Source organism: Lemur catta, chromosome 7 (genome assembly GCF_020740605.2).
Source record: "Lemur catta isolate mLemCat1 chromosome 7, mLemCat1.pri, whole genome shotgun sequence".
Classification (NCBI taxonomy): Eukaryota; Metazoa; Chordata; class Mammalia; order Primates; family Lemuridae; genus Lemur; species Lemur catta.
In genome coordinates this window covers 63,611,710-63,635,817 of record NC_059134.1, presented here as the reverse complement: position 1 = coordinate 63,635,817, position 24,108 = coordinate 63,611,710, and the positions used below count along the sequence as shown (strand labels likewise).

The 24,108-nt window shown below is 46.0% G+C and overlaps 1 protein-coding gene across 4 annotated transcripts; it reads left to right on the top strand.

Moving 5' to 3' along the window:
• Positions 1-173: 173 nt before the first annotated feature.
• On the top strand, positions 174-22,650 carry LOC123642385 (NADH-cytochrome b5 reductase 2). Of its 4 annotated transcripts, none has more exons than XM_045557426.1 (11): positions 174-215; positions 1,516-1,579; positions 14,132-14,247; positions 15,275-15,418; positions 15,635-15,707; positions 18,254-18,360; positions 18,657-18,786; positions 19,394-19,477; positions 20,144-20,229; positions 21,273-21,372; positions 22,221-22,650. In XM_045557426.1, the coding sequence occupies exons 3-11, from the start codon at positions 14,203-14,205 to the stop codon at positions 22,391-22,393; spliced, it is 942 nt and encodes a 313-aa protein (XP_045413382.1). In that variant the 5' UTR covers positions 174-215; positions 1,516-1,579; positions 14,132-14,202; the 3' UTR covers positions 22,394-22,650. The 4 variants fall into 4 exon arrangements, with proteins under 4 accessions (XP_045413382.1, XP_045413385.1, XP_045413384.1 ...); XM_045557429.1 differs by having other exon boundaries at positions 21,273-21,368; positions 22,221-22,352; XM_045557428.1 differs by lacking the exons at positions 174-215; positions 1,516-1,579; positions 14,132-14,247 and adding an exon at positions 14,254-14,502.
• The last annotated feature ends 1,458 nt before the right edge of the window (positions 22,651-24,108 follow it).

Genomic DNA, 24,108 nt, shown 5'->3' with positions numbered 1-24,108 from the left:
GTAGGCTGGTTCACAAATATCCCTTCTGTGCCCCAGGGCAATGCGATGGAGACCTGGGTGTACCGAATCTGGTCAGCAGGCCTGTCCCCTGGGCCTGGAGATCAATCCCTGACCCTGCCAGGGAGAGGAGTGCTGGTCTCAAGTCACCCACAGGTTGCCCAAGCTGGATCGATGTCTCTCTGCCTTGGGATTTGCCCTGCTCTCCTGGAGTTCAGGTAAGCAGCACCTGGGAGGGCTGGCGGGTAGTGAGCTCACAATCGGCATACCCCTCAGTCTGCTGTAGGGCCCCAAAAGGAAAGGTCCCGTTCCCTGCAGATGCCTCCAGGTGGTGGCTAAATTGTCTCTCTTGGCAGCCTTGGGTAGGGAAAGGGAAGGGGAGAATGAAGCAATATAGTGGCTGCTGATCAGCTCAGGTCTGCAGGCTGGGAGGTGCCCCAAGGGAGCTGGAAGCCTGGTGCCCTGTCCACAAAAGGCTCTGGTGGCGGCTGTGTCTGGGCTGGTGTTGGCAGGGCTCTCCAACCGCTCAGGAGCCCACGAGCAGCCCGACATGCAAGGGAGGGGACATTTAACCGCTCCAGCTACTCTTGTAGCTAGTCTCCAAGCCACTGGACTAGAGTTTTCTTTTTATCTTTTGCTTTTGTCAGGCTTTATCAGTGTTCTTCATGAAAAGAACTGGGGATTGCTCTATGCTTTGCATATAATTCATAATTTGAGAATAATATTGATGTATATGAGAATAATACACCATATATAAACAGTAATAATAAATGTCATGTAATTACATATACTAAACATCTATTCCTGGAAGGCTTGAAGGTAACTTTCTTAATTTCCTTCATAGTTATTGGTTTTTAGATTTAAAAAATCTCTCCTTTGGTCCACTTAGATAATTTATAATTTTTTAGGAGTAGCCATTCAGATTGTCCTACTCATTGCCTTTTGGTGTTCAAAGCATTCCCTGATAATTAATGCCTTCTGTTTTCTACTTTAAGTTCCTAATTTTGTATATTTTAAAAATCCTTTTTTAAAAAATTGGACTAGCTAATGTTTTGTCACTTTATAGAGATTTTGTTTTTCTTGTAGAAAGGAGTTAAATTTTTTTAATGATGCCCTTTCCTCTGACTGTGTCCTGTTGAGTAATTTCAGCTGTTCTGGATAGGCAGGCTAAGCAGGGGTGGGGCCCGTGGCTCTGAGATATTTGCTGCAGGTGAGATGACTGACAGGCACAGCTATTGGAAGGAAGCTTCAAGAAATCCTTGTGTTCCCATTAGAGCGCCTCACTCTTTGTGTGATGCCAGATAATTGCTTTGTGTTTCTAAGTCTTTGTATCTTCTGTACACATAGAAGAGAGAACGTTTTCTAGAGCTTTGTGGGCTGTGGGATGGTGTGGCTACTGTTCTCATTGTGGTGGTCCACGTAGCAGCTTGCTTTCCTTCTCACCCCAGGGCTTGTTAGAGAGTCACCTGGACCTAACCCCATATAGTCTCAATAATTCCTTTTCCTCTCACTTTCCAGGGAACAGCATGCAGCTGTTGCCAGCATGCAGCAGGCACCGTGACTGACTAGAAGCTCCCGGCAGGTACGAGGCCTTGCATGCTGCCCAAGATTTGAGTCCTGGGCCATTTCAACACTTCCAGGGGGTGGAAATAAGAAGAACTGACTGAGAATTGACTATAACATTACATTTAGCAGTGTGGAGGAACTGGTGTTTTCAGCAAGGGTAGTTTTAAAAGAACAGTAAGGGAAAAAGCTCTTTTAGAGTAGACCTAAGAGAGAAAGAGATGGGGAAAATTAGAGACAGCAAGGATAGACAACTGTTTGAAGGAATCTTATCATAACTGGGAACACAGAAATGGAATCAAGAGAAGATATTTTGCCTTTTTTAACAAGGCAGAAATTACAGTACGTATGTATATTGACAGGAATTATCAAGTAGAAGGAATTGATAAAGGACAAAGAATTTGTGGGGCAATGTTCTTGAGCAGATGAGGGGAAGACAACTGGGACAGAAGGGGAACAGTTGGTTAGGTGGGAACACAGCAGATGATATACGGTAACAGGAGAAAAGGCAAAAGAAAATGGTGTATTTCCTGAATTTGTATACCTTCTGAATTCTCTTCTACTTGCTTTTAATCAAACTGCAGTTGTGCAAGGCTGACAGCTCAATACAAATGCCCCAATCACGGCCCTTCCTCCATAGCATCATCAAACACCTCTGGCCCTCAGATTTGCCAGCTGAAAACGGGGAGCTTCTTTCCATTTGAAATCAGGAATTGAGCTTAAGTTTATGTGGCATCAAAAGCAAAATGTTGTTTGTGCATTAACTGCCTCACAGGTTGCAGTGGGTAAGGGAAAAACACTAGGCTGGACTCAAACCTGGGCTTGCATCCCAGCTTTGCAATGTTCAAGTTATGTGACTTTGGAGAAGGCATGGAATCTGAGTTTCTTTCTCCAAACTAAAGTGGTTGTAAAAAGATTATAACAATTTCAGAGGGATATTTTTCATTGTGATTAATGTTTTGTAAATGCATTTGTAAATGCACTTGTAAATGCAGTTCTATGAAAATGGAAGCTTTAGAATGACACTCAGAATGGAGACTTGAGCCCAGTTTCCTCTATCTTCACTTGTTACTGCTTTTCAAAACTTGTTTTTAAACAGAAATTGTCCTTCCAAACAAAACTATTTTCTGAAAAGCTCCTACTTTTTTCCCTATAAGAGATAAGGAAGCAGAGGCTGGGGCAAGTCTATGAACAACCAAAGTCCTGGTTGTGTTTAACAGGAGTTGGGAATGCCTTCCTTCATTTACTTCTTCTGGACATTTCCCCCTTCTCCCCTTCCTGGAGGCCAGCCTTTTTCCTACTGTAGGTCGAGGCTCTCAGCCCCAGGCTGTCCCTGCAGGTGGAACTCTCCCCTAGGAACTGCATTTGCCTTCCCATTTACTCCCTGTTGTCTCCACAGCCCAAGCAAGCTGTGAACTCATGATCAATACTTTCTGGAGTCTCTAACCCAGCCCCTGCCACAACAGATGCTGTTTGGGAAGAGTTGAAGCAACTGCTGTAAATATTGGTGGAGAACTTGACTAGCATCATTGGCATATCTCTGCAGGCATAGCAGCTCAGGAAGGATTCCCCTGAGTGTGGGAGGAATGACAGGAATAGGATTCTGCAAGCTGTGCTTTTGACTCTTCCCAACCACACCATTTCTAGCAAACTCTGATCATTCCAGGTGTCTCAAGCCTCTTGCCTTTATATAGTCTTACCCCATCAGGCCCCGTGTCAACCCCACATTGCCAGGAATGTACAAGGTTTTCCATGAACACACTTCTGTTGCATGTGCCGAGGTTGAAGGTATTCCAGAAAGCAAATGTTGCCATTGCTTTATGCCCATCTGTAGTGCTCAGTGGGGGATTCTGATCAGGTGGAGTTAACTTACTGTACTTTAAAATCCTTGAAGAGGAAAATCGGGGAAACACTGATTCAAGAAGCATTCTGCATTGATCACAGTGTTGGGTATTCGCATGGGTTAGGTGCTGCATCTGTGGTCTCTCATGAAGCTCACCCCAGTCAATTATATTTGTCTTCTGAGCTTCTTTGTTCAGGATAACATTTTAGCAAAATGCACAAAGGATGGTCCAGATCCAGGGTGAAGAAGGGACAGAGTGGGTAGGCTGCTCCTGTGGTCTGGCAGAGACAATGAGCTGAAGATGTGACCAGCTAGCCAAGGGCACATTAGAAAAGAGACCCACAGTCAAAACAATGAGCCACGGGAGAGGGGAAACTGCTGATCCAAGTCACATGACATTTTTAAAACTAAATCCAAGTATAAATAAATAAGCCCTAAGAGACTAAAACAATAATTTATTTAGTATACTAGTTTCCTTTTGCTGCTATAACAGATTCCTACAAATTTAGTGGCTTGAAACAACAAAAATTTGTTCTCTTACAATCCTAGGAGCCAGAAATATGAAATCAGTTTCCCAGGGCTGTAGCCAAAGTGTCCACAGGACTGGTTCTTTATAAAGGCTCTGAGGAGAAAACCCATTTCTTTGCCTTTCAGCTTCTAGTAGTGGCTGCCTGTATCCCTTGGCCTGTTAAAGGTTTACTGGAACTCAGGAAGGCATACCCCAGAGTTGGGGGTGTTTAGGCATCTCCTACAAGGAGATTTTTACAGGAAAGATTTTTATAGGAAAGTTGAAAAGAAGACAGGGGACTCCACATACTGGAGTTGTCCTCTTATCACTGGAGGGTACAATATGGAAGTTATAATAACTGGCTACAGATTACATTATCTAGGCTAAAAATGTCTATGTGCAAGACAATTAGTAGAACTTCATGAGTCAGCTAATCTTAAAATAAATCAGTGTCCTATTTAGTGCCTACAGGTTATACATTGATCAGGACATCACAATTTGAGGAATTTAAAATAAGATTCTTTACTCAGAAATCGAATATCACCATTGAGTCACAAGACCTCCCCAAGGCAGATTAATTTGGAAGTCTGCTTACTGTCACATGTGGCCTGAAGCTCAGCAGACGCTTGTAATCTTGTCAGGCCCACCCAGGTAATTCAGTAGAGTCTCCCTGTCTCAAAATATTTAATCATATTCTGAGATACAGAAAAAAAAAAGTGTTTTTCCTATTCTCTCATTCAACAATTCTGTGACCTCAGATTTGTGGAATTTCTTCCATACACCAAGCGAGCAATTTTCCAAAGGACACCAACAGGGGTGTCCTTTAATTTAAATCAATTCTGACACCATCTCTCTGGAGGCAGCATCAGATCCCACAGGTTGAGGGCTCAGTCTCTAAGACTGCTGCCCACCTCAGATGCCAGGCTCAAGGCCAGGCTCAAGGCCAGCCTCCAGAACCAGCTATAAACTGGGGTTCCTACAACTCCCTCCTCAGATTCAATTATTTTGCTTGAGCAGCTCACAGAACTCACAAGCATGTTACTTACAGGTTTACAATAAAGGATATTGCAAAGGATACAGATAAACAGCTAAATGGAAGAGGTGTGAAGGAGCTTGGGGAATTTCACCCCAAAATGTGACTCCTTGGTGCTAGGTCTGGAGCTGAGAGAGAGACACATGAAGCCTCATGTGTAGCAAAATGCTATTTATTTTGAGCATCTGGGTGCAGATGTGTGGAGGCAAAAAGCATCCAGGAGAGAAAAGGGGAGAGACTTGGCTTTTATGGAGGGTTTATCGGAGAGAGTAAGTGGGCCAGAACAGTTGCTTGTAATAAATTTTTTTGTAAATAACCAACTCCTGAGGCTCCTGCCCCAGTCACATCCATCCTTCAGCTCTGGCTCTGGCATTGTTCTCATCAGGAGAGCTAGGGAGGGATAGGCTTCCTCTCTATCAGGAAGATGGGGAAGAAATGCTGGCTGCTGCTGTCTGTTAGATCTGCAAAGGCCAGGGACTCCCCAGACTCCAGTGGCTATTGTTTTACAAGCCTAAGTTTTGCATTAACCACATTCTGTCCTATACATACTTTTCGGGTTCCCATCTGGAACAAACCTAACACTTGGTATAAAGAATATTTTGAATTAAAGGCTCTTAGAGATCAACAGGCATGGAAGGGCCTTTCTTTCTATCTGAATAAAACCAGACCCATCAAAAAGAACAATTGACTTCCTGTTCCCTCCCTGTTATCTCAATATATTGCAAGAAAGAAGATCAAAAATGCAACCAGACTTGGCCCAACCCATTTTAAAGGTAATACCTGTCTCTCAGGTTAACTTAATTTCCAAAGAGAATCATTTACAAGTTAATCTTGTAAACGGAAAAAAACACCAAACTCTGTAAAATAATTTTAAAGAGATTTACTCTGAGCCAAATTTGAGGATCATGACCCGGAGCCACACTCAAGAAGTCTTGAGCAAGTGGACTCGCTGTGGCTGGGTTACAGTTTGGTTTTATACATTTCAGGGAGACAGGGGTTAGGGTAAAGTCATAAATCAATACGTGGGAGGCATACATTGGTTTGGCCCCAAAAGGTGGGCCATCTGGGGGGGGGGGAGCTTACAGGTTATAGGTTGGTTTAAAAATGCTTTGACTTATAATTGGTTAAAGACAGGAGGCTTTGTCTAGGGGCTTGGAATGTTTTAAGACAAGAAGCTGTTAATCAGAGATAAGCCACCCAGACATATATTTGTTGTGTAAATTGAGGACCTGCAGGTTTGTCTTGCGTACCCTTAGGCCTGTTAATGGATTACAAAGGATGCCCCCCAAAAGAAGGGTGGGGCATGATGAGGCATGTCTGACCTCGCTCCTCCTGGCAGGCAATTTAGTTTTAGGATATTCCTTTGGCCACGAGGGGGTCTATTCAGTTAGCTGGTAGAGGGGTGCGGTGGGGTGGTGGGGAGGGCAGTGAGCCTTAAGACTTTATTTTAGTTCACAAGGGTAAGGGAAGTCAATCGGTCTTTTGATCGGTCAGGTCAGTCTGGTTTATGCAGATAGAGGGGGAAAGCCTCTTTCCAAGGGCCTGCTAATTTCTAAGAGCCTTTAATTCAAAATACCAAGGAGTCACATTCTGGGGTGAAATTCCCTGAGCTCCTTCAAAGCTGAGGGAAAATTAACAAAAGTAGAGAGTTTATTTGGTCCAAGGTTAAGGATTACAACCCGGGAGCATACATTCAACTTGCCCTGAATATGCGCTCCAATTAGCAGCAGTTACAAGTGGATTTTTAAAGGCAAAAAAGGAGACAGGTAGTGGGCTGATACAAAGTTGTTTGTCAGGAATTCTCATTGGTTTACAGAAATAACATGAATTAGTTATTTCTAGTTAGTTAACCATGGCTGCACATTGTTAAACTATAGGGTATGGGTTATAATGTCTAGGGCAGCAGTATTAGGTTAATTTATAGCTACTTGTGCAATAGCAAGCAGTTTCATGAGATGAATACATACCTCAAAGGACGTTATTGTATTCTCATTTTAAAGTCTCTCTGGTCCTGGTAATGTAAAAGGACTTGCATTCTTTAGATACAATTTCTTTTCTCAGTCTTGTGGTCTGGAGTTTCATAGGTGTTCAAACAGTGACAACAACAGAGGTTTACTCTTTTTTTTTTTTTTTTCAGCAAATGCTTGCTGAGAGCCTACTCTTGCCAGGCCCTAATTACCAAGATAGGGATTTAGAGCTATGAGGCACGTGCTCATGGTCTATTTTAGGAGATTAATAGAAGATGAGCCAAAATCCAGGTAGCACAGGAGCATGTGAGAGGCACATATAAAGCGTGTAGGAGTTCTGAGAAGAGAGGGGAGTCATTGACCTCTCAAAATTACTGGGAACCCAGATAAATGCCTGTCTTTTATCCTGCTCCAAAAATGAATAAAGGAGGATGTGCTTGCTATCTGCCACTCTGGTAACACAGAGGGACCATGGAAAGAAAATAATGTAGGGGCCAAAGGAAAACTTCCCCTTTGCCCTCTGAAGTTTCACTGAAAATTCCACTGACAAAAGGCAGATTAATAGGAGAAATGGCACACAAATACATTAGTATGCACGGTTGTGGGGGGAACCACAGAGTGATTACCTCACCACACAATGGAGTACAGATGGGTTATATATCCGTCTTCTTAGGGGAAAGGGAGACGGGGAAGTGTGAATGATTTTGTTATCAAAAGCCAGGCACTTGTCCCTGAGGCCACATCAGAAGAACAAGGACAAGTGGTTGAGGAGAAGGAAAGAGAGATTTATTAATTTGCTGGCAAATGAGGAGGATGGAGACTCCTGTCTTAAAGTGCCATCATCCTAATTGTAAGCAGAAATACAGAGCTTTTAATGGGAGCGTTTTCAGCTTTAGGGTATTCTGATCCATCCCATCTCCAGTGAAGATGATCTGGCAACCTCTGCCCAGACAATCCTGTTGAACCATCTGGTTCAGAACAAAGGACAGTCCCCTGCCCCTCCTCTGGCTTGAGATAGGAATGCAGGTTTTAGCTCTCCAAAAGGAGTGGGGAGGTTTTAAAGAGACAGAAAACATTTTTTTCCCTTTTCCAGGCCATTCTCTCTGTTAAAATTTTAGGGAGGTAGTAATTGATTTTGGGGGGGAAATCTAGTGGGCTTGAAGGACATACAATGGCTTGGGACAAAGTGTGCCAGGCCTGCAGAGCAGGCAATGGTTTGTGACAAAAAGTATGTCTGGGTTTATTGACAGATATTGATCTAAAAGGAAGAGGCTGAAGCAAAAATTATGATTGAAAGAGTTTACTTGAGCCAAAATGAGGACAGCTGCCCAGAATACCAGACCCAAGTAACCTTGGATATGAGCTCTGTTGGCCTTTGTTACAAAGGCCAGATTTTTAACGGCAAAAAAGGAGACAGAGAGTTGACTGATACAAAGTTGTTTGTCAGGAATTCTCATTAGTTTACAGAAATAAGATTGATTAATGATTGGCTGTACATTGTTAAGCTACAGGGTGTGGGTTATAGTGTCTGGTGCAACATTATTAGGGTAATTTATAGCTACTTGTGGCAATAGCAAGCAATTTCAAGAGATGAGTACATAGCTGAAAGGGCAGAGTAGGATGTGATTGTGGTCTCATTTTAGTGCCTCTCTGGGCCTGATAATTTAAAAGGACATGCATTCCTCAGATAAAAGTTCTTTCCTTTTCTCACAGACTTCAATCTCTCTTCCTGCAATACAAGTTCAGTTAATGAAAACTCAAGGAAGGGAGTGAGGTAATTGATTTTATCTTTGGCAGATGAGGGAACTTCAGAGAACAACTTCACTCTGTGCTTTGGGGACAGAGGATGAGACACGGGATGGGGTGGGGGTGAGGGAGTCAGATGAACCTTGAGGCTGCTTCTTCAATCCGGAATGTCAAAGTGCCATGTTTTGGGGTATCAGTTTCTGAGCCCAAACAATGTGAAGGAAGAATGGAGGGTTGAGGCAAACTAGTAAGAAAGCCACTGGAGAAGGGGAGGTGCTTCTGGATTCCAAAGCCAAACATAAAGACTTTTGATTGAATCAAAGGGAGGGAATGAAGTTTGTTCATTCACTCATTCGTGCAATAAATATTTATCAAGCATGTAGCAAATGCTAGGCACTGTTCTAGGCCTGGAATACAGCAGAGTTAAAACCAATAAAGCAATTGCTGTCCTTATGAAGCTTCATTCTATATAAACAAACAGGTAAAATATCATCTCATCTGGTGATATTTCTCATAGAGACGAATTAAGTAAAGAAGAAGGACAGAGTGGAGAAACAAAAAAAAATTTTACCTGAGGAATGGGAGCACCTTTAAATGACCAGGCCCAGAGAGGCGTTGAAATGTGACAGGAGTGACATCTCACTCTCCCCTTGAGCTAAGTCAGGGGTGGGGAACCCGTGGCCTTCTAGGTTCTTAAGTGTGGCCTTTTGATTGAATCCAAATTTTACAAAACAAATCCTTTTATTTTTATTAATACATTTTTTGTTCATCTTTTATATTTTTTATTTATAAAATAAAAATAATTTGTTAAAACATATTTAATAAATATAATTTATTAAAATACCAAAGAATAAAATAAATTTCAACAAAATAATCCTCCCGGATCAACTGGCACAATTAGAACATTAGTAAGCCATAAGGGCTAAACTGATGGCTGTTACGCTCATGATTTAGTTCTAACTTCCCCCTCCTGACTGGCGGGCTACTGCCACATGAGGCTGGTTGGTGAGAATTTATGAGGGTCGAGTATGCCAGTCTGTTATCAGCATTTGACAACAGTGCACTGTGTTTCTGTTTGAAGTAGAATTTGTGAATAGTTGCACAGCTGAATAGTATTTTTTAATTCTGTCTGCTTAACAACCCATCATGTCAAAGAAGACCAAGAGAACCCTGAAGGAAGGAAACAGATTTTTTAATGAGGATTGGGAATTGCAATATTATCTTGTTTCTGCTAAAGATAAGATGATTTGCTTGTGTTGTGATACTGTAATATCAACATCAAAGGAATCCAGTGCTCATCAGCATTATAACACTTATAAGGACCACAAATATTTTTAATTAGAGGAGCAGACACAAAAGGTTATATTGCAGAAATTAAAAGATGAAAAGCAAAAGCAAAGACAATTTTTTCAAGCAGCAATAAAACCTGGAAATAATGCCACTGAAGCAACGTATAAAGTAGCTTATATACTTGGGGAAAAAAAGGGAAACCATTCAGTGATGTAGAAATTGTGAAAGAATGCATTGTCGAAGTTGTATGATACTTAGAGCCTGATGACATTTCAAAGTACAAACAATTGCCTCTTTCAAGAAGAGCCATAACTGATCAGCAGCATGAATTAGCCTTCAACTTAACAACTTCATGCAATACTTCAAAAGGAAAATATATATTATTCAATCATTTTGGATGAAACAACTGGTACCACTGACTTAGCACAGGTTTTATACTTCATTTGGGTCATAACATAAGATTTGCTTTGCTATGAAGAGTTACTTGCTTTGGGCATTCTTGCAAACAGGACATGGGGAAAAGATATCTTCAACTTTCATGATAAATATCATGAAGTTGGACTGAATTTGGTAAACGTAGTGAGTGTATGTACAGACAGCACACCTTCCATGAGAGGATAACATGAAGGGTTTATTGCACAGATAAAAAAGTATTAAGAGATCCAAAGGTTCTCATTTCTTTTCATTGTATAATATCTTGCATCAGCAAAATCTCTGTGCTAAAGCTGCTATTTTAAGTGACACTTTGCAACAAGTTGTAAGTTATAAGTATTATTAACTATTAATATACCCATGCAAATGCAACATGGCATCGTCAGCTTCATAATATGCTAAAGTTGAATGATGAGGTATTCAGTATGTCTTTGCTAAAGTGCGTTGGCTATTGCAGGGACAGGTGTTAGCCAAAATTTTATCTCTGTGAGAACAGTTAAACTTTATGAAGAACAGAATCAGCAATGTGAATTATTGAAAGAAAATTTCTACAGCAAGGCAGCATTTCTGTGTGATATCATGTCAAATCAAAATGACCTGAATATTTCTTTGCAAGGTAAAACTAAGTCTATATATGATATGTGGCAAAAAAAATCCAAGCATTTTGAAAAAAGCTATCTTTTCTCAAAACACTTCAAAAGGAAATTTCGGATGAATATATTCCCCAGTTAGCAAAGGCCATTGATGAGCAGGATGTTATATATGAATCATTTGAAGAATACACAGCTGTTATAGACCATTAAATGGAGAATACAATGAAAGCTTCACTGACTTTGAGAATCATATCACACTCAAATTAGCATTTCAGCCTCAGTTGATATCGCCAAGAATATCTAAAGAACTGCAGATGAAATTGATTGAGCTCTCAGTAGATGACATTTTAAAGTCATTCTGTGTTTGATGCTAACACAGATCCAATTGAAATATTATGGAAAAATGCAGTAGAATACCCACGCCTTCGGCAACATGCCTGGAAAGTGCTTTCTTGCTTTTCAACCACTTACTGCTGTGAATCTACATTCTCCTACCTAACCCAAATCAAGATGCCTTTAAGGTCACAAATGACTGATAACCATCTAGAGGATGAACTGAAAATGTGGACCTCCATGCTGCAACCAAATATTCAAATGCATTCCAACAAAAAGTAGACACAACAAAGTCATTAAAAGGTTAAACTTTAAAATTAACAAATAGTTTTCATTTTATGAAATTATTAAGTACGTAGTAGATTTTTACAAAATAATGTACATTTTTAAGTATGCTATATCTATTAATTTAAATTTCTCGAATGCAGCCTTATTTGATTACAGCCAAATTAAATTCGGCCTTCCAACATGAAAATGTTCCCCATCCCTGAACTAAGTAATCGCCTCCTAAATCCACTTGCTAAGTGGGCTTTAGACTGACTGGGGCCAAGTAGTCATAAAATTAATCTAACAGTGCTGTACACTGGACACCATAACTCATACCCAGTAGTTTAACAACGTATAACTAATCACTAATCAATGTTATTTCTGTAAATCAGTGAGAATTCCTGTCAAACAACTTCGTATCAGCCCACTCCTTACTCCTTTTTGCCTTTAGAAACTTGCTTGTAACTAAGGCTGAATGGAGCACTTCCCAGGGCAGCTTGTACATGTTTCACAGGCAGCTGTCCTCACTTTGGCTCAAGTAAGCTCTTTAAAATTACATTTTGTGCCTCAGCTTCTTCCTTTAGGTTGACAGAGTGCTGACAGAGAGGACGGTTCCTCTCCCACAGATGATGTATTAGTATAGCATCTACCATGAGTGCTAAATGTTGCAGGGCAGAGATGCATGCATTCATTTATTCATTGAATATTTATTGACTATTGTCTATGTGATATTCACTGTGCTAAAGCCTTGGAGAAACAAGGTCTCTGCCATAATGGAACTTCATACTAGTGTGAGAGTCAGTCATTTAATAATATACTGTTCAAGATGTATAATTACAAACTAAAGTACAAGCTATGGATGGAATGGGATGTGTACACATACTTAAATTGGGGGATTGCAGCAGTCATCACTAAGTGATAGCTGATATCTGAAGAATGTATAATAGTGAAAGATATAAACGTTTGTTATAAACAATTGTAACTAGAACAGTGTGGTATTGCCACAGGGTTGGGCAACTAGATCAGTGTAAGAGAACAGGGAGGCCAGAACCAGACTCACAGTTATTAATATATGAAAAGTGACACATGAGAGGGGTGGCATTGAAGAAGTTACATTGCATCCCTGTCTCATGTCATACACAGAAATCAGTTCCAAGTGGTTGAAAAATTTAAATATGAAAGGAAAAAGTTTAAATTTTGTTGGAGAATATATAGACTATCTTTATGAGCTTGGGTAGAAGAAACACACAAGTCACAAAAAGCACTAACCATAAAGGCAAAAGATTGAAGTTTGATACATTTGACTACATTGCAATTACAAAGTTCTATTCATCAGAAGACATCACAAAAAAGAAAGAGAAGAAAAGAAAGAAAGAAAAAGAAAGTTACCAATTGGGAGAAAACATTTGCAACTCATATAACTGGCAAAGGAGTGGTATCTAACACACACACACACACACACATATATATATATGACTCCTAAAAATCAGTAAGAAAAAGACAACTCATTAGAAAAATGGACAAAAATCATGATCAGGCATTATTTTTTCCAAAAAGGAAACTCCATTGGAAATAAACATGTGAAAGATGTTCAATCTCATCAGCATTTATGAGGTAATGAAAATTAGGTTCATGAGACATCATTTTACACTTATTAGGTTGTCAAAAATTAAGATATCTGATAATGATATCCAGGTACCTACCGGTAATGGGGCGGGGACAGGGGGGTGGCCCCACTACATGTGCCTGGTTTGTGGGCTTGCTGGTATGTGTTTTGGAAGTGGGGGTTGGTATGGTGTTATGGGTTATTGTTTCCCCCTTCAAATTCCTATGTTGAAGTCCTAACTCTCAGCACCTCAGATTGTGACCTTATTTGGAGATAGGGTCTTTACAGAAGTAATCAAGTTAAAATGAAGTCATTCGGATGGACCCCAATTCAGTATGACTGATGTCTTTATAAAAGGGGGAAATTTAGACACAGGGACACACGTAGAGGGAAGACAATGTGAAGACACATAGGGACAAGATGCCACCTACAAACAGAGGAGAGGCATGGAGCAGATCCTTCCGTCACAGCCCTCAGAAGGAACCAAGCCTGCCCACATCTTGCTTTTGGACTTGCAGGCCTGTGAGACAATTAATTTCTATTGTTTAAGCCTGTGTTTGTGGCACTTTGTTACAGCCACCGTAGCAAACTAAAACAGGTGGGGATCTCTTTCTTGACTTCTCTAGGTTGTGGAAGCCCAGGAGGCAGGGTGGGAGGGGATGCCAAGGTTCTGAAACTCGCTGTTAAGAACCTCTGTAACTGTCGCGCCTGTCATTCTGCCTCCCATCCGTCAGGGTCTGGCTCCTGTTACCTCTATCTAATTAGTGAAAAAATGAACTGAATGAGCTCTTTGTATAAGTGTCTTCAACTCAATTATAGCCCACTTCAGCCCCACTCTGCGAACACCTGGCCCTGGACCAGGCTCAGAATAGGAGGAGCTTTTGAGACGTGTTGAATGAATGAATATATTTATGTGTTCTTCGCGTGGCCTGAATTCCCATTTGCTTTTCCAGCATCCCCTTCCTCCAGCCTTGCCGCGACTGAACAAGCGGCGGAGTCCTCAGTCACTTTGAGTGTGCCCGTAATGATTCAGGCGGCGGAAAGCCACCGGCCGGCCACGGAAGCCCAGGTACTCCGCGCGGCCCTGGGGGCAGGGCTGGCCCGGAGCCAGAGTCACGCGAGAAGGAACCTTCCGGCCCGGCCCTCTCGGAGGGGAGCCAGTCGCCGAGGTGGCGGCCGCTGCCGCGTCCCCAGCCTGCGGGTCCCGCCCTCGCGTCTCCGGCTCCGCCGGTTCCCGTCCGCCAGGCGGAGCTGCAGGGCGGCCCCACGCGCCGGCGGGCCCCAGCCAGCCCGGTTCGGCGACATGTTGGGCATCTCACTCCGGGTGGGTTCAACCGGGGCGGACGCCGGATGGGAAGAAGCCGGAGGCCGGCAGGGGAGGCGGGGGAGAGGCCGGGGAGCGGTGTCCGCCCGCCCGACCGCGAGGGGCGGGGAGCGGGGCGGGCCCTGGGCCTGGCCGGCGCCCGTTCCGGGGGAGGCGCGGTGGAGTCTGGCCCCGCGGGAGAAGACGGCCCAGCGCACCTTTCCCTGGTCTGTCTTGGGTTGGGAGATGAGCACCCCTTGTGGGGTGGGTGGCAGAGTTGGGGACGGATGCGGGGAGGCTGGCCCAGCTTCTGGCAGGTAAGTACCCAGGTCTCCTTCGCTTGCCCTGGAGGGTGTTGGTGAGTCCCCAGGCCCCCTAGTTAGGGCTAATCACCCCAAGTTCTGTCCTTAAGCGCTGGAGATTTTTTATTCCCGATGGTGTTAGAAGTAATGCCCTACCCTCCTCCACCTCAAGGAGGGGAATCCCAACGTTTGCACCTTGTGTAGCCAGGATAAAGGCAGATGGGCAGGAGGGGCCTGGTGACATGAGCATCTGAGACCATGTGCCCAGCCTGGTCCAGGGAGTCTGAAACATCCTGCCTGTGCGACCTACAGCTGACCCCTTCCTACTTTCTGGTCCTCCACAAGCCCAGCCTGCCTTCTGCGTGGAGACCTTTCCCTCTGCCTGTTTTCCCAGCTTCTGTGCCTTTGGTGTGGGGAGGGTATGCTGTGCCTGAGAGCTGCCCGGCCCAAGGTGGCAAGACTTAAGGTGCTGTGCTCACCTTGTCTGCTAGGATCCATCCCTGCTCCTGGCCATTACTGCCATTGGGGTCACAGTGCTCCTGATGGCCCTGAAGAGCAGGAACTGGAGGAGGAAAGATCTTATCACCTTACAGGACCCTGAAGCCAAGTACCCACTGCCCTTGATTGAGAAAGAGGTAATGGGTCAGCCCTGGTGGGTGAAAGAACCAGAGCGGGCTGGGGGGATGATGGCTGGGAAGGCAGAGCAGCCTGTCCTCTCATGGCTGTGAGTTTGTTCCACTGCCCTTGTGTATGTGTGTGCTGGGAGAATGCCCAGTAGAGCTCCTTTCTCAGGCATCTCACTGTCCAGCAAGGCTGCTAGAAAGCTGACAAAGCCTGTTTTGTTTTATTAGCAAATCAGCCACAATACCCGGAGGTTCCGCTTTGGACTGCCCTCGCCGGACCATGTCTTAGGGCTTCCTGTAGGTGAGTAGGGTTTGGTGTTATCACCAGGACTGGGGTGCCTTTCGGGGCTAGGCACTCTGCTCCTATCAGAATCAGGTTTCCAGCCTTCTGAGGTGTGGCAGGTGCCCTGATACTCTTCCTGAGCCATAAGAGCTTAAGGGATAGGTAGACGGACTTGGGGCAATACATTCCCTTTCTTCATTGTTCCATTTGGGCTGACACAAAAGTGAGCCTAGAGTCAGAATGTCTAAGATCTCACGGAGAGCTCCTTGCAACTTAGGCAAGTCCCTCAACTTCTCTGAGCCTCAGTCTGTGAAACAGGATTTCCCAGGCCTGCCTGCCTGCCTCACTTGGGTTGTTTTAGGATAAAGTGAGTGGTAGATGTGAAAATTCAGAGACTGCAAGGAGCTGTGCCATGGGAGGGATGAGAGGAACTGTTGTTCCCTGACAGGAGAAAGGTCCAGAATGTGTGGGCAGGCAGGAGTGAGTCAGGTGCCCCCTATCATTTCACCATCACTTGGATTCTCTGCAGGGGCCTCAGACCCACGTAAGGAGGGACATGGAGTTCTGAGTTATCACAGTTCTAGTCCCTACCAGCACAAGACACTAGACAGCTGAGATGGAGAACTCTGCCAGGCCCACGGATCCAGAGCAGCTTTGTACAAACCACTAGTGTTGCTTGCCTGCCTGGTGCAGATCCTAACCCCTGGCCTATGTGTCTTATATGCACAAGACAAAACCTTGACCTCAACCCTATCAGGTGATAAAATTACACACTAAGCCCCAGTGGGGCCCTGAGCTGCTCCCTTGCGCCCTCTCTGCACATGAGAGCTCAGTGTCCTGCTGCCCTCCAGCCCTCTGCCTGGCCTTTCAGGCCAGTCCTGTTGGCAGGAAGCCTGAAAGAATGAAAAACATTGAGAAATAAAATTTCTCAGAAACTGCCTTGACACCCCTTCCCTCCTCAGCCCTGGTGTAGGCAGTGGAAAGTTAGTGGGACAAGATAACATAGAGGCTTCTCTTCTGGGAGGGTCTGCTAGGAGGGCTCAGAGATTGCTGATGCTTCCCAGCTCTGCTGAAGTGAAGCTGGGTGGAGAGTGGGTCTGAGGGAACAGCCAGGAGAGCCCCATTTTCTCTGGAGACGCGGCCAGGCCAGGCCCAGGTTGGCTGCATCTGAAAGAGCCTTTTGGCGTTTCCAGTTTCAGGTTGGTTCTCAGAAGGAAGCTGCCTTAGTCATTTATTTTATAGTGTTCTTGGTGCCCACGTGGGCCACGGCCAGAGTTACTGAGCCTGTTCTTTCTCAGCCCTGGAGTGTTTGCACCTCAGGCTTCAGGGCCTCCTAAAGATTTTGGCTCATGCTTTTGAAGCAACTTCAAGGAGCAGCCCCTGTAGTGCCCACTCTATCTCCTTTTCCTCCTTCTCTTCTCCCCCCATCCGCCTATGTTCCTATCTGCATCTGTTCCATCTTCCTTCATCTCTTGACTAGTTTCCTTTGCGTGCTTAGTATCTACAGCCTCAGAAACTGGCACAGAGCTTTCTCTTGCCCCTAGCTCTTAGCATCTCTTGATTGCAGCTCCTGCCCTCACCACTAATTGCCTTTGTCATTTAAGTCTCCCACCTTAGACCCAACAGAAGCCTGAGCTGCCCAGCTCTCATCTGACACCGGCATGTAGCCATGATCCACAGGTCTCTGGCCACACCGGGTCTATTGAATTCTACCCTGGAGGGGCAGAATTACATGGTTGAAAACTTCAGTGCTGCTCCTCAGCAGAGCCATAGGCCAGGAAGACACAGTGCTGTTGCCTCATGTGGTCCCTGCCTATCCAAGTCCTGAGGCCCTGCAGTGTCAGGGAGGCCAGGCCTGCTCTGTGCTTGGCCCCAGGACACAGATGGGACAGCTGTAATTTATTCACAGATCCCAGTGATACACTCAGTTTACGAAGAAATGAGTTCGTGAAGGCGACATATTTTTCTTGAAAAGGGAAATAGTCTTTTCTATGGTTTTTAATGCTTACCTTCCACTTTTAACACATTAACTGCCATGTGAGTTTTATTTAACTCAAGCTAGTTTTGAGCCTGCGGCCTCTGAAGCCTTATGTAACTCAGGCGTCTCTTCACCTTGGGAGTCAGGAGAGCTATTTTTCAAGTTGCATGTAAGTCATGCACAGAAAACAATACCAAATAAGTTTTTATTCTATTTTTGTAATAAAACACTGTGGCCCCAAGGAAAAATTTTTTTTTTCTAGTGTGCCAGTGTGTTAATTAGCTCTTGCTGTTCTACAAAGCACTTACATTACGATCATAGCTAGACAGGTATATCATCCCCATTTTGTAGATGACAAGGCCAAAACCCAGAGGAGTGAAATGACTTGCCCAGGGCAGCACAGGGAGTGTTGAGGGCAGACCTAGGGTCCAGGCATCCTGGACGTGGCTCCTTCCTTGCTTGTCCCCTCCCCCTACATCCTGCTGCAGTATTTGGCCCCCTCAGTGGAACTCAGTCCTGTATGGGATTTCTGGGCCCTATCTAGGCTGGCCATGCTCAGACTTCACATTTGATGCCTTTTCTGTAGGTAACTATGTCCATCTCTTGGCCAGAATTGAAAATGATTTGGTGGTCAGGGCTTACACGCCTGTCTCCAGTGATGATGACCGAGGCTTTGTGGACTTAATTATAAAGGTAAATGATGCCCACCTCTGTCCAGCTGCCTCGTGCTTCCAACCTATTGAGGGTGGTGGGGTGGCGGGGCAGTGCTTTTTCTCTGAGGGGACACATGCCCTGGACAGGGCTTTCCAGCAGTGTCATTAACAGTGAAGCTGTTACGGCTGAAGCTGAACGGCTAACCTGTGGTGTCTTCAGGGATTGCTTTTACAGCAACTGTGAGGGCAGAGCCTTCTCTCTGAACAGCTTCCAGTGGCAAAATGCATTTTCTAAGTGTGGCCTTGGGGCATGAAAACTGCTGCCTTGTTTTTCAGATCTACTTAAAAAATGTACACCCCCATTATCCTGAAGGGGGGAAGATGACTCAGTACCTGGAGAACATGAAAATTGGGGACACCATCCTTTTTCGAGGGCCAAATGGGCGCCTGTTCTACCATGGGCCAGGTATTGGGGGGTTCACACTGAGCTCCCAGCTGGGAGGAACAAGATTCCTGCAGTGGTTCCATTGTTCTAGAATACTCCTCAGATTTGAGTCACGTGGGCTTGTCCTTAAAGTCTTCATACATTCATTCACACACAATTATAACTACGCCTATCAACCATGCACGAGTCTGTAAGCTGCACTAAAGTAGGGAAATGATTTGGTGTGCCCGTGCCCCTGTTACTGCCAGCACGTGCCTGCTGCATAAAAGGTGCCTGCTAAGACTGAAGGATGGATGGAGCCCTGCTCACTCCTTCACTCGCATGTTCACCATTTACTCACTGACTCCCTGCTGTGGGTGCACATGCTCTTTCAGGCTCCATGTTAACATCGGCTTCTCTCTTTTCCTCAGAAGAAAAGGCCCAGCGATTCCCTGAGGCGGCCCAGGCTTTATTCCTGGTGCACCAGGGCTGTCCTAGCAGGCTGCCCTGGCCCACGTCTCTCGCTTAAGATGGTGCAGACAATCCCATCAGTGGACTTGCCTCCTGCCAGTCCCAGGGAATGTCAGTGGCCTTCTGCAGCCTCTCAGGCAGGAGCTGCACAAGTCAGAAACATTCTCTGTGTTTCCAGGGAATCTCACAGTCAGACCAGACAAAACAAGCAAGGCTGAAAAAAAACTGGTCCATCACCTGGGGATGATTGCTGGGGGCACAGGTAAGAGGCTTCCGGGAACTTCATCCAAAGGGTGAGTGCTGAGACTGTTCTGCCTTGGGAGTTATTTGATCCCAGAAGGGATGACGTGAGAGATTCCTCCTCCTGGCTGTAGTGAGTAGGAACAATGGACCAGTGACAGGTCTTGAAATGGACCCTGTGTGCCTGGCTCTCCCTAACTGTATGGTGGCTGCCGGGGAGTCACGGGGAGCCTCCCATGTCAGGCTGGGGGGCCAGGCTGGGCAGGCTTGCTCACGGTCTCCCAAGAGCTCCTGGATCCAGTTCCAGCCTGACGCTCCCCGTCCCTTGAAAATGAACGCCTGAAAGAAGAGAACAAACCCTGAAGGAGACAAACGGTGTGCCAGGCTCCATAGTGGGCACTTTTAAAATGATTACATTCACTTGTCATTAATTCTGTTTTATGAATGACACCAAAGAGCTCAAAATGTCCTTTCCATCTTGCCCTGTGAACATGAGAAAGGGCTTCTGACTTGCTGTTGCATTAGAAAGGAAAACCAAAACGAAGGGCTGTTCCCCACTTTGAGTTTTGGGGACAGAAGTGAGAAAAGCATAATTGGGACCAAAGAAAACTATGGAGCTGCTGTAGGCCAGGGACTGGGGGCTTCAGGGACAGGGAGAAGGCTGGCCTGCCCGCCCACTGTGTTCCAGGCATCACGCCCATGCTGCAGCTCATTCGCCACATCACCAAGAACCCCAGGGACAGGACCAAGATGTCCCTCATCTTTGCCAACCAGGTCAGTTCTGCCGAGTCAGCCCTGAGCTTGCCCGGGGGTGGGGGCCTGTAGGATGGAATGTTCGCTGAGCTGGGGCCCTGCTTTCATTCCTTCATGCCTCCCCCATTGGCGGCGCCCAATCCAGGCCTGCTCTTCGCTTGTTTTTGTTCAACTCTTCTGTGTCTTTCCAGCCAAGCCTGAGTACTGAGCTTTCCTTTCTTCCTTAATACATGTTTATGTTTTTCTGAATATAAAATCATAAATGCCCTCAGTGGAAATTTTGGAAAATACAAAGAATATACTTATTTTTTGTCTTTTTTCTATACATGCTATATCTTTGCAAATATATATCTATAATAGTTTTTCACTCACCATCACCATTTTCTTGTCATTTAAATGTTGTATAAATATTTTCTCCCTAGTCTGACTATAATTTACTAGATCTTCTATATCTCCTACATCCAGGTTGTTTTAGGTTTTCAGTTATAAATGATATGGTGATGAATAACTGCCTAGGCTTGATTCCTTTAGATTATTTTCTTAAACAGAATCCCAGAAGTGGAATTACTGGGAAAAGAATCATGAAATTTTAAGACCCAGGTATTCTGTGATCTCTGAGCCTGTGACAAGTATTTTTGGCTGTGGCTCCCTTTACCCCAAATGAGGTTCCAGCCTGTTTTCCTTTCCGTCAGATCTCCAGTGCTGTTCTACTGCATTCCTTGCAGGAGATCCAGGGTCTGCAATGAGCTTGTTCCATCTGGGTTTGCCATGCCTGGAGCTCAGCGTGGGTGCAGGAGGTGGGGCTGGGAGCTCTGAGTGAAGCCACTCCAGCAGAGCCCAGTTGTCCTTCTGGCTGGAGGCAGTCACTGCAGCTCTGTGGGAATGTACATCCTCCCACTAAGTCCTCCCACCAAGTCCATCCACAAGACCTGCAGGAGCAGCTGCACAACTCTTATTTGCCGAGAGTCTACTGCACTCAGGCTGGGGTAGTGGGATGTGCTTACCAATTTGGAGAACAACAGAACGTCCCTGGATGGGATTTTCTAATGTTGCTTCTTTTCTAGACAGAGCAGGATATCTTGGTGAGAAAGGAGCTTGAAGAAATTGCCAAGATTCACTCAGACCAGTTCCACCTGTGGTACACCCTGGACAGGCCACCTGTGGGTATGATCCCCATCGCCCTCACCCATCACGGGTCAGCTCCGACCCCTGACCACCTCCAGGACAAGTCTCTGTTTTTTGTTTTGTTTTTTAGGACTGGACTTGGGGGTAGGGCCTTGGGCTCTGGCCTCAGATGGGAAATGCGAGAGTTTGGGGGAGAGAGGATTTGGGATGACCTGCTTATAAGGACAGTCAAGGCCAGGTGTCCAATATCGCCTGTCTCAGCAGCACTCTACACCCTGCACGGAACATCACGAGGGACCCTGAGCCACCCTGAACACTCACCCCTCACGGCCATCACACACGTTGCATCTAATATGGGCTCTCACCCCTTCACCATTCACGCCTCTGCTCACGGCCACCAGCCCCCTCACCTGGACAGTAGCCTTCACGTGCTGAGTCCCCAACAGCTGCTGCAGCGTCAGCCAGCACCCCAGCAACCACTCCCACACTGCACCCCGCTGTGCCCGTCTTGTCACACAGCTCTCTGCTCAGCAGAGGGTACCTCCAGACTGAGCAGTTCCACAAACACCGCACCACACAGAGCTGGACAACGCCAGCGCACCGTGTGGATTCACACCACACCCTGGCACACCTCACGGTGGAGTTCTCCATCCTCATCAATGCTAACAGCAGGCAGGCACCAGCGGACCACGGGGGCCCAGCAGTGAGCCTGCAGGGGGCCCTCACCCCCATATCCTCTACTTCTCAGGCTTTCTGTGGAGAACAGAAGTACAGACTTCTGAGCCTTTGTAGAGCAGCCTGGCCACCTCCTCCCTGGCCTAGGGGGAGGCCTGGGGTCAGGAGCTCCACCTGGCACCCACAGCTCTTCTGCCTCTGCTTTGTTTCAGGCTGGAAGTACAGCTCGGGCTTTGTTACTGCCGACATGATCAAGGAGCACCTCCCTCCTCCTGGGAAGTCCACGCTCATCCTGGTGTGTGGCCCACCCCCCCTGATCCAGACAGCCGCTCACCCGAACCTGGAGCAGCTGGGTTATACCAAGGACATGATTTTTACCTACTAACACCTCCTGTGCTCTTAGCGAATTTGCCGGGTCCCTAGCATCTGTTTAGCTTTACCACGTTAAACTGGGATGTTTTCAAAAGTGCCTTTCCACACACCCCTGGGCACACACTGCTTCTCCTCTTTCGGATGTGGGCCTAAGAAGGGCTCAAGGGGCTGGAGACAAAGTGGCCTCTGAGGCCTCCCCGCTTGGAGGCTGGGAAGAGCTCCATTTCAGTATCTCACCCCATGGCTTAGTGAAATAAACTTAAGTTCAGACCAGCCAGCCTAGGAAGTGTGGCTCTGTGGGGCACCTGCTAGGCAGTCAGTCAGGAGGCCTTGACCCACTCTGCATGTGAATGGGTTTCCGCATATCCAGGGGGCTTAGAACTGACAAAGTACCTGAGCAGAATTCCAAAAGAATCCAAGTAGGGTCACACTGACAATCAATAATCTCTCTTGAGCCCCTCTCTCCGGAGTGTTCTGCTTTTAAGGTCAGACCTACCAGAAGGCTCAGGCATCTTCCATGGACTCTCCTTCCTCTCTTGTGGGAGACCCTTGAAACAGGCACGGTATTAAAAACACATCACGACAATAAAGCCACAGGGTAGGAGAGCTCCAGGAATCCCTCCTAGACTCCCTGCACTTTGCACAGCAGACAGAGCATTCTCTAAATGCTGGGTTCCAGCCTGGCACTAGGGGCCATGGGAGGGGTGGTTACACACAGAAGCTTCCCAGTTTGCAAAGTTAGCTTCTAGAAGCTATGCTTTAAATCCTTTTTATCACTAAACCCCAGTGATGCAGGTGACCGCTGTCGCCACCTGCCGTTCATGGCCAGGAGGATGTACTGCTGCTCTGTTACCTGGGAGTGGGTAGAGCTGCTTCCGCACAATTGCATATAATCCTCCTAACAAGTCAGAGAGTCTGTGAGGACTTTAGTCTCCATGTTATAGATGAGGAAACTGAGGCTCAGAGATTAAACGTCCCCAGGTCATTCAGCCAATAGGTGGCAGAACTGGCTTCAAACATGGGTTGTTTTCACTTTAAGTTGTTCCTCTTTTCACAAAACAGAAACAGCAGCAATGTTGGAGCTTGGTGTCACTGGATCTCTCACTTGACACGTGTATATATGAGGGAGAGGGGAGGAACGTGGCTCTAGACAGCTCTCTGAAGTACAGCTGTGTCTTGCCCATGGGTGTCCACACACAGGGATGGTGTCACAGGGGCCTGTGAGGGGGTCGGAGGGAGGTGGCGCTAGCCTTCATCCACGTACCTGTTCGGGGCATCCCCAGCGAATCTCCCATCCAGGGAAAGTACTCTGCTGGGCACTTCACCGTAAGTAGGATCCTGCCCTCCAATGTCTTTCTAGGAAGCAAATCTGGTCATGCTTGCCACCTGCTTTAAACCCTTCACTGCTTACACCCTCGTCCTGCAGTCTCCGACCCCCAGGCCGTGGACCAGTCCATGGCCTATTGGGAACCAGGCTGCACAGCAGGAGGTGAGCAGCAGGCAAGGGAGTGAAGCTTCCTCTATATTTACAGCTGTTCCCCATCGCCTGCCATGCCCCCCAACCCTCACCTCAGGTCCATGGAAAAATTGTCTTCCATGAAACTGGTCCCTGATGCCAAAAATGTTGGATTGCTGCTCTAGTCCCCACCCTGGCCACCCCATCTCCACGACATACATACAGAATTCCAGGGCCTGGCTGACAAGGCCTTTCTTGATCTGTCCCTGCTG

Excerpts from the sequence above, each read along its gene's own strand:
- LOC123642385 (XM_045557426.1), top strand. The coding sequence starts at position 14,203 with ATGATTCAGGCGGCGGAAAGCCACCGGCCGGCCACGGAAGCCCAG. Across the intron at positions 15,708-18,253 it reads TGTCTTAGGGCTTCCTGTAG|GTAACTATGTCCATCTCTTG; the intron begins GTGAGTAGGGTT and ends CCTTTTCTGTAG. Across the intron at positions 19,478-20,143 it reads GATGATTGCTGGGGGCACAG|GCATCACGCCCATGCTGCAG; the intron begins GTAAGAGGCTTC and ends ACTGTGTTCCAG.